General features: G+C 31.9%; 2 protein-coding genes across 3 annotated transcripts; one reads left to right on the top strand and one right to left on the bottom strand.

Moving 5' to 3' along the window:
• Positions 1-80: 80 nt before the first annotated feature.
• Pgam5 (Phosphoglycerate mutase 5) lies at positions 81-4,146 on the bottom strand. 2 transcript variants are annotated; one of them, XM_013312538.1, is made up of 6 exons: positions 3,839-4,146; positions 3,437-3,615; positions 3,101-3,318; positions 1,780-1,913; positions 1,313-1,459; positions 81-399 (listed from the first exon to the last, which is right to left on the bottom strand). In XM_013312538.1, the coding sequence occupies exons 1-6, from the start codon at positions 4,003-4,005 to the stop codon at positions 348-350; spliced, it is 897 nt and encodes a 298-aa protein (XP_013167992.1). In that variant the 5' UTR covers positions 4,006-4,146; the 3' UTR covers positions 81-347. The 2 variants fall into 2 exon arrangements, with proteins under 2 accessions (XP_013167992.1, XP_013167994.1); XM_013312540.1 differs by having other exon boundaries at positions 1,780-1,910.
• Positions 4,147-4,423: 277 nt separating this feature from the next.
• nesd (SHC binding and spindle associated nessun dorma) lies at positions 4,424-9,299 on the top strand. Its single transcript, XM_013312012.1, has 10 exons — positions 4,424-4,575; positions 4,675-4,855; positions 5,019-5,232; positions 5,574-5,803; positions 6,159-6,319; positions 6,672-6,882; positions 7,149-7,321; positions 7,673-7,780; positions 7,937-8,088; positions 8,328-9,299. Exons 2-10 carry the CDS (start codon positions 4,675-4,677, stop codon positions 8,422-8,424), a joined length of 1,527 nt encoding a protein of 508 aa, XP_013167466.1. The 5' UTR covers positions 4,424-4,575; the 3' UTR covers positions 8,425-9,299.
• The last annotated feature ends 167 nt before the right edge of the window (positions 9,300-9,466 follow it).

The following is a 9,466-nucleotide window of genomic DNA, read 5'->3' as shown; positions in this document are numbered from 1 at the left end:
ATGTCTGTATTGATAAATTACAAAACCAGAATCTCAAATCTGGGATGCAACCGGTTGGCAAAGCGGTCAATTGACTAAAATAAAAAAAATAGTTTGCGCGTTTTTATTGGTAAGTATAGCTTATTTCTTTTTTCCATTATTATTATTACGCATATTTTGAATTTCATTTTTTTTAAGTGTAAAAGTTATAATTGATAAAATAATTTTAGCATTGTGCGCCTCATGTATTACAACGTTTTGTGAATATGTGTTTGGATACGAGATTCTTGAAGTCTTCATTTTTTGCAATAAACATCATTTTGTTAATTTTTTTATCTCTTTCAATTTCATGCGTTGATACGTTTGTTTTATTCAATTTTTGTTTCGAGTTTTCGCCGTTTCGATGACTTTTTGGGTCGGCTATAAAAGAAAACCTGGGTGAGAATGGCCGAGTAACATAAAATTTTGGGAAAAAAAGGAACACATTTAGGAAAAAAACAGGCTCGGCAATTCTCAAGCAGTATATGGAAGAATGTGAGCACTTCATTATTGGTTATATCTTTCTTGGTCGAAATATCATTGTCATATGTGAATGTTTACTTCATACTTTTGGATTATTAAAGTGTTAACTTTTTTTAACCAATATTTTTGCAAACAATGGTAACATTCATACAGTGACGTCAACGACGTGTCAAAAATCACAAACAAAAACGTAACAAAAGTTTTGTTTTTTTATATTTTGTCAGTACGAAATAGTCTGCTGCCAGGATTGTGTTCATTTATTATTGCTTTTCCTAAGGAACACGTAATTAGTAATAATAATAACCATAAAAATACATTATTGATATTAACACATAAAATTTTACGAGATGCCTTCTTCACTTATTTTATGAAGTCTGAAGTCTGTTGCCAAGTCAAAATACTACTTATAATTTTTTCTACCACCAAACACCTATTTAACAAAATTTTTCAACACAATACAAGAAACAATATTTTAATTAATTAGTATAATATAAACAATTACAGTACAAATCTAATGAATATATTTTTACATACACAATAACTTCCATAATAGAAAAGGAACATGGCAAGTGCAACTGTAACAGTATTGTAATAAAAACTATAGATTATTAAACAGATTAAATATAGTCAACAATTGTACAGATACATAAATAAATTGTCTCATATTGATGATTAAAATTGTCACTATAATTAAAAAGCGAAGATATAAAACTGGTATATTTAATCTAAAATATTAATAATTGATACGCGATATTGTTCATTAAATACATTGTACTAAGATAACTTATTGTATAAAAGAGAGAGTAATTACCGGCTAGTGATATGCTTTGGTTCCATGTGTCCAGTATCACTCAGAGCTCGCAGGACAACATTACCATTTGGCAGTATTGAAATCCATGTTATTGAACCGTGGTTCAATGATATACGGAGCCAGCCTTCCGGAGGAAATTGGAGGGCTCTGGAAAAATATACATAAAGGTTAGAAGCAAGACAACATTGTACAAAGGAAGTATTCAAGCCGAGAGATTATGCAACACAACTTGAACAATATTCAAAAGAACAACAGACAATTGATGATATAACCAGCTAAGTGTAGTTAATATTTTACACTAAGGTCCTTCCTTAGTAGACATTGTGTTCTTAAAGTGACAGTACAGTAGTTTGATGAGAAATCATCTATCATTATCATCCATCGATCTGGTATTTTTTTTATAGCAGAAGGGGGCAAACTAGCAATGGATCGCAAAAATCATATAACTTAATGAATTTCAAACTCACTTGCAAACAAAGAATCGTATAACATTAGCATGACATACGAGTATAGTGTACGAATCCTGTGTCTGTTCGGGCGGCGCTCTGTAGAAGTATCTGCGGAAGGCGGCTTCTATCCTCGCGCCGTCCTGGAAGAACTGCTACACGTGCCCAACCATACTCTGTTAGTTCATTGCCCAGTAATGCTCTATACTAACCTCTAACTTCATAGAGTATAAGACTTCTTTTATTAAAAAAAAAAACTAAATTTCAAAGTAATGGCCAGAGTTTTTAAATAGGCCAAGCGGAATATGTTTTATGTTTAAACTATGTTCATAACTTGTTTTTCTTATAGAATTCTGTGGAATCTTAGCATACAAGGGAAAGACAGACCTTGTGGTGCCATAACTTCTAGTAGTATTAAACTTTTATAGGTGACAAAAGTATTCTGTGTATTTCAAATAGAAATTCTCTTCCTATATGAACTATTGATTCTCTATTCTCTATAAAGATATGAAACTCTAACAAAAATCAACATACAGGTTACTTTATGTTAATACAAGCTCAAAAGAATGTCACTTCTAGTATTATGTTTCTATGTTATATAATGTTGTGCAAAACTGGGCTATAAACTTTTCACATCTATTTTACCAAAGCAACTAAATGTTTTAATACATACAATGATTTTTTATTTTATTTTCCATATAAAAATGTATTTACATAACTAAAACTAAGATAAATTACTTTACAAAGCTAAATTTAAGTTTCATTAATTGATTTGGCAAAATATATCACACATACATAAAAAATACATATTACATACATTTAAAACAAACTATTGTTAGAAAATAAAATAATCTTAAACATGCAAAAACAATTAAAAGTACCCTTGTTCACGCAGATTCAAAAACACCAAACATAAGTAGACATATGGGAGATATTTTTTCTCCATACAATCAGCTGCATAAATATGTAAATATTTTCAAAACTTTTACTTGTTGATACTTGTATACACCTAAATTGTCAAAAAGTCATAAGCACATCTTCGCCAATAGGAAATATTCATAGTTGGAATCATAAGAATAGAAATATGCATACACCTTTTTGAATTCAAATATGAATATATAAAAGTTTTGTAAATGTATACATAATTATGAAGCTGACTGTATATCCTCTCCTCATACCAATAATGGTATGCTTTATATAATGTCCTACTTTTTAAATTTTGCAAATGTCACTTTCAGTAGCTGCAGTAGTCTTGTCAAGCAACATTCGGTGGCGGCTTGTTTGCTTATCATCTTCTGATATAAAAAAAAAACTTTTTAAAGTGAACTTTATTGATACTTACTCTTGGTTCCGGCGCCCAGTGACCGACAGGTGGTTCAGGTGGAATTGGTGCTCCCTCCTCAATCAGCTGACAGTCCTTAATTTCTAAATCTTTACTTAAATGCTTAGCTATTATAGAGGCTGTCTCTTGTGCTCTAGTCATTGTCGATCTCACAAGTAAGTCCCACTTTATCTGTAATGTTGCCAACCTCTGTCCAGTCACATCTGCTTGTATCCTACCTAAAAACCAATAAAGATGACTATCACTTTATAGCAGTTTATAATTTCACGAGTGCAATGTGGTATCAAGACTGTACATTAAGTTTATTCCAATGACTTCACTATAATTTTAAGTTACCTAATTCAGTCAAAACTCTCTCTTTATCAGTAGCCCCATCAAGATTATACTGTCCATGTCGGATGAGGAATAAATGTCTTACAGCTTTACTTTTTGCCTTCTCTATTTGCTCATTGTATCTGTTATCATCCTCTGGCTTACTAGGTGATGGAGGTTGAACTATCGACTGGGGTTCTCGACTGAAATTTTAAACGATGTAAAAATAAGTCACAGGAAAAAAATTGTATGTTAAATTGTTGAATTATATATATTTTTTAAATCTACATGCTAATTCTTTAATTTCAAGTTGTGTTTATAAGAAACTATTGTTATAATTGTAGAGCTATTAATAGTATCGTACGTTTGTTTACAAGTAGGTCACAATTTCAACGTGCAAAGTTATTACGACTTAAATTATCTCACCGGTCCCAATTCTTCTCCCATTTGACACTCGGCGTGTAATTCACCGTCCAAGAATTTTGAACATCAAATTTCTTTTCAGATTTACCTATAGTATAATATGCTAAACTACCACCTACAGCACCTAAGCTTATAAGAGCGATTTTATGTAGTCTTGAAAACGTAGCCATTTTATGAATATATTTCTAGGAGGGTATGGCTTATAGATTGTTTGAAACCTTATATTATTTAAGTATTAATACAGGACTTCGGTTAAAAATGTATTTTAGGTCAAATATATAAAAATAACCTCAAACAGAAACGCACAACTTTTAAACTTCAATCAAGACAATGACAACTTGTCAACGTCACATTCACAGATTGTTAAATTATTGGAATTATAGGTTTCATTTTGATTTTCATGGAAACAAAAACCCAATTTTAAATAAACTGATCTGAAAAATAAAAAAATAATTTTCAGGGAAACATTTACCATTTATTCTTTTTATTATAAAATCTTATAGATTAAAGACATCACAACGGCATGTGCAAATTTTATTTTCATTTATAGCAACATATTGTACGTTGTCATTTTCGTCACGACTGAAATTCAAACTTTTCATAAAGAACGGTCAATTTTAAATATTTTTATTATAAATTATAAAAGCAAATAGTTCAAATCCTTTTTCAATTGTGTGAAGACAAACGAAATAAGTTTAAAAGATTAATTGCATGTTACAAAGCTAAATTCAATCCAAAAGGTACTTAGGAAAAATATTTTTTGTGACTTTCCGAACCACAAGTTTTTTGAAGTCTACCACTTTGAACTTAATTAAAACAAGTTTAATATATATTTCTAGATGCAGTCAGTATATTTATTCAATCGTAGCGATAATCAAATCTTGGAAGAGTTGTTGAGAGTTTGCAGCACGGGGAGAGACACCGCCCGTGAACAATGGAGCTTGCAGGCAGAGCTTCTAGTTGAGCCCGTCGGTTGGGACGCCCTGTGGAAATTGTCTAAAGACTTCTGTAAAAAGTTTGGTACGTTAATGTAATATTACCCAAGAATACATAGGTCAGGTTCCTAAGAAGGTAGATTACGCAAAAATATGATTAATTTAAATATTTTTCATCTACATTGTTACATATTCCAATGAATAAAGACCTTTCCCTTTATGTATTTTTACCAATTTGTATTTTACAGATGTTAGATTTCCTTGTGTTGCTTACGTTTCTGTAACATCAGTGGATTTTGAGGAATTGTCAGCCAGTGCTGATGTGCTGAGTGTCCAACATGAAGCTGTGACAATACCAGAGACTGTTATAGATATTCCTCTAGTTGAGCTCTGGCCTACCATAAAGCAAAGAGAAGCCAGTATCAATGCAGCAACCACAGCAGAATTCATTGATCTTTTGAGGTAACAACTCTGCATTAAAAATATAATCAAAATAAAAATACTAGTTCCATGTGGAGGATAAGTACTTACTGTGCCAACCTCAAAGACTGTGGAAGACTGTGGGCGGAGGTGATTAGTCAAAAGGGACAATGAATGGTCGTTTCCACTTTCATTGTTTATAAGCCATGGAAAAAGACTGATCATAGTCACAGACATAAATTAAAGCCTCCAAATTTAAAACCTCCTTTGGAACTTCCAAACTTAAAAGCCCCTTTTGGAACTTCCAAACTTAAAAATAAGAACAAATCTTCCTTTTGCTTATTTGCTCTCTGTTCTAAAAAGTTATTATAATCTTATTTCAGATTCTTCTATGAAAACATTTGGATGCCATGGGATGATCAGGATGGTAAAACATTACTTCCTAAAACAATAGAGGAGAGAATGAGCCTTTGGAGTGACATGCACAATGGTACCATACCAAACTTTGTTGCTAGATCTATAATCACACTACGGAACAGTGCCATTGATGCTTACAAGAAACTTAAAGATTTAGATTCTTCTCTATGTGATGGTATATTGGATGATGATGATGGTAAATATATTTTTAATATAATTATGATTGCATTTTTAACTAGCTGTTGCTTGATCCTCAGTCCGCATTGGAATTTAAAAAAAACTTATTAACCTATGTGTTTTTCCAGAATGTGTCTTATATCTATGCTAAATTTCAGCAAGATCCATGCAGTTCTAGAGATACCTTCCATCCATATATTCAAATATATAATGTTAGAAGTAAGGTAGACTATTAATGATAGCTGTGGTCTGCAATTTTGAATGCATGGAATTAAGAATATCCCTACCCTTGGACTAAACCAGATCCTTTCAATTAGGTTTTTAATATGTCTGTATGTATGTTCTGTAGTATAAATTATTTTAATCTTTTTCAGATTCCCTTCTACCTCCAAGCTACATATCAGAGTGTGCAGAGATGAATGCACGGCTAGATAGTCTTATGTCAAAATGGACTCTGTATGAAAACCCATTGATTAGGGAGCAATACTTAGCTAAGACTAAACACAAATGGCAGAAGACAAAAAGTAAAAGAAATGTATGTATAATTTTATATTATTACTAGCGGTCGCCAGTGACTCCGTCCGTGCGGTATTAAAAAAAAATTATAATCTAAGTGTTCTCCCAGGCTGTGATCTACATTCTTTCCAAATTTCATCAACATCCCTTGAACAGTTCTGGTAATACCTTCACACAAACATCCATCCATCCATACATTTGCTTTTACAATATTAGTAAGATGATTACGACAGATAAACATTGAGAGACACATCTTGTAAGTATATTATGTATAAAAAAATGTTTTGATGATAATACTTTTTAATTTCCAAGTTTAGTTGCAATTTCGTATTTCATATTATTGGTACAATGAGAAAATTGTAAAATTTCAGGTTGTAGCACTTTGGCAAGGAGGTTCTATTACTGAGTTTAATGAGATATCAAAGTTTCTTTCCAAAAACCTTACCAATGAGCACAATCTGACAGTGATGGCATCTGCTGAAGATGGTCTCTCGCTAGAGCCTGATGAAGTGGTGGTGTGCAACACTGCATATGAACTGCCAGAGATGCCATTATCACAAATATCTATTTGCAGTTTTAATGGTTAGTTCACATTTTCATACATAATATCATTCTCTATTTTTATGTACATCCCCTCTACCGTTACTTAAAGGTAGGCAACAATTATGCAATTTGCTTATGTCTATGGGCAACGATCGCTTAGCTATTTCAGCGATTGCAGGTGGCTGCTCGCTCGTTTGCCACCTTTTGATAGTTGTTGATATAGATTGAGATGATGATTAGTCGGACTTTGGAAGTTAGTTGATCACTTGATTTACCTTAATTACTTATAAGATGTCATATTCCAGGTGCAACCTTAAAAGCAGTGGACATGAGGTCCTGTCTGCTGATGCTGAGCGAGGAGTGTCGGCTGCGTGACCTGACGCTGCAGTGCGCGCAGGTCAACACCATCATTGTGATGATGACGGGCACCTTGCACATCAAGAACTGTATGCTTGCTGATGTCTCCAAGAATTCACAGGTAAAGTTACTACAACATTTAATTAACAAGTTTCTACTACAATTCATTTGTATGAAAGTGAACTCGTTAATTCGGTGGTCGTATAACTCTACTTAGCTCTAAACTTAGCGCATGCGTTCCAATGCCAAAGTCAAAATAGAGTCGAAAGCGGAATTCTTCTTCTTAAAAAAAATATATTTATATTTACAAAATTATAAATAGTGTAACTAACACGACTTTCACGATAGATAAATATATTAAATTGTTTTAACTTTTGTAACACATCTAGTACCTGACCAGTACTAACTAGTTTCGGACCCATTGTATCCTTTCTCAGGACGAATGCTAATTGTATTTATAATTCTATTACAGAGAGATTTCGCGCAAGGCATCGTAGCGAAGGCGGGATCAAAGATTGTCATAGAAGACTGCACATTTGAAAACTTTTATTCTGGAATTGTCGTTCACAAGGGAGCACAGGTACTTAATTTAAATTAAAATACAATTTAATAGCTCAAAATCAATCTTTTTTTTAATATAAATTTTAATTAAATATAGAAACAGAGTCTTTCCAACTTCCTATTTTTTTAACCAATATCACGGCAATATATAATTATTCAATGTATACTATTTCAGGTTGAATTAAAGCAATGTCTACTGAACCAATGCGGTGTTGGCATCCAGATGTACTCCGGCTCCAGCGTCAAACTTGACAGCACTGTAATAACCAACTGCTCCGAGCAGAGCATACGATATGAAGTCTATGATGGTTGCGGTAAAGTTGATGAGTAAGTATAACAATAATCTTTTGGACCTAAATTAAATGTTTATGGGAGATATAGCTAGCAGAAAAGTATAATTAAAACTCATAACTGGTCCCTAAGGAAGCCCCTTAGAATAGATGTAGTAAAAGAAATCTATGCTAAATTATTTTTAAGTAATCCTTAAATTATGTTAACTATAAATACTAGCAAAGTTTGTAGCAAAATCAGATAATTCAATATTGTTAAAATGTTTTTGTTTTCAGATCTGAAGATCTACAAATTATGCCAAACTGCAAAATTGGATCTGGAAATTTAGAAAAGGAAGTTTTAACTGTTAACCATGATGTTGAATTATTTTAAAATTATTTTAACCAACCAAAAAGTTATGTTTTAAAATAAAACATGTTTATTTTTGTCTATGATAAGGACAGAATGCAGAAGAAAACTCTGCGTTAAATGTTCAGTGCAGATTGAATATTTGTTATAGTCATCAGATATTATTTTATATAATTTCTCTCTAGAGAAACTGATATATAACCTTCCGTGGCAAGAGAACGTTGAATTCAATCTTTTTATGTCATTGTCAACTTCTTTTCGGACATATTGTTAAAGGCAGTATTGGTTTTATTTTGTTCAGTCAGTTTTTATTATGTAGCAGTGCATGTAAAGATGGCAGGTTTTAGAATTTAATGTATTTATTTTCGTTTTTAATATATTGTACAGTTGAAACTCGATTATCTGGACTTCAGTTAATCGAATTCGTGATTACCGGGGCTATTACTCCGGCCTGCGGGATATTGTCACCCATGCTTCGTTATTGTTTTAGTTAGCAAATCATATGTTTGAAAATGTAACTCAATTTTTTTTAATAATCATAATTTTAGATGATTATGCATTTGTTGTTATTACGTACTATGTAAATGCACAAAATGAGTTTATTTTTCATACATTCGATTACACGGATGCCTGACGACAGTTTTTTTAAAATAAGCAAATGAACAGCGGGATCACCGAGGTGTTCAAAGACATCCATTGATTAGTCTCAGTCCGGTTAATCGAATTTCCAATGTTATAATTATCAATCCCGGTGCTAGCTTATGAAATTATTAATTCATCATTTAACAGTTCAATTTTTTTAATTTGATAGCGTTTAAGCTTTGTAAACGTTAGTTCATCAATTAACAAAACATGTACATTCATTACATGTTATGTAGTTATATTAATATCAGCGAAGAAGTAAAGTTAGTTTTATTACATATAGTAATAGTAAATAGTTATTTTAATAAAAAGTTTTTTTCTATGACGTGTGGCTTTATTTTCTTTCTAATATAATAAAATTATTCTTAATCTAATATTAACTGTAAATTACTTGTAAGTTTTTACAGTTTTCTCACTTTTAACA

Source organism: Papilio xuthus, unplaced genomic scaffold (genome assembly GCF_000836235.2).
Source record: "Papilio xuthus unplaced genomic scaffold, Pxut_1.1 DF827679.1, whole genome shotgun sequence".
Taxonomy (NCBI): Eukaryota; Metazoa; Arthropoda; class Insecta; order Lepidoptera; family Papilionidae; genus Papilio; species Papilio xuthus.
This window is presented reverse-complemented; position numbering and strand designations above follow the sequence as displayed.

Excerpts from the sequence above, each read along its gene's own strand:
- Pgam5 (XM_013312538.1), bottom strand. The coding sequence starts at position 4,005 with ATGGCTACGTTTTCAAGACTACATAAAATCGCTCTTATAAGCTTAGGT. Across the intron at positions 3,616-3,838 it reads TGGGAGAAGAATTGGGACCG|TCGAGAACCCCAGTCGATAG; the intron begins GTGAGATAATTT and ends TTAAAATTTCAG. Across the intron at positions 3,319-3,436 it reads GAGAGTTTTGACTGAATTAG|GTAGGATACAAGCAGATGTG; the intron begins GTAACTTAAAAT and ends ATTGGTTTTTAG.
- nesd (XM_013312012.1), top strand. The coding sequence starts at position 4,675 with ATGCAGTCAGTATATTTATTCAATCGTAGCGATAATCAAATCTTGGAA. Across the intron at positions 6,883-7,148 it reads ATCTATTTGCAGTTTTAATG|GTGCAACCTTAAAAGCAGTG; the intron begins GTTAGTTCACAT and ends GTCATATTCCAG. Across the intron at positions 8,089-8,327 it reads GGTTGCGGTAAAGTTGATGA|ATCTGAAGATCTACAAATTA; the intron begins GTAAGTATAACA and ends TTTTGTTTTCAG.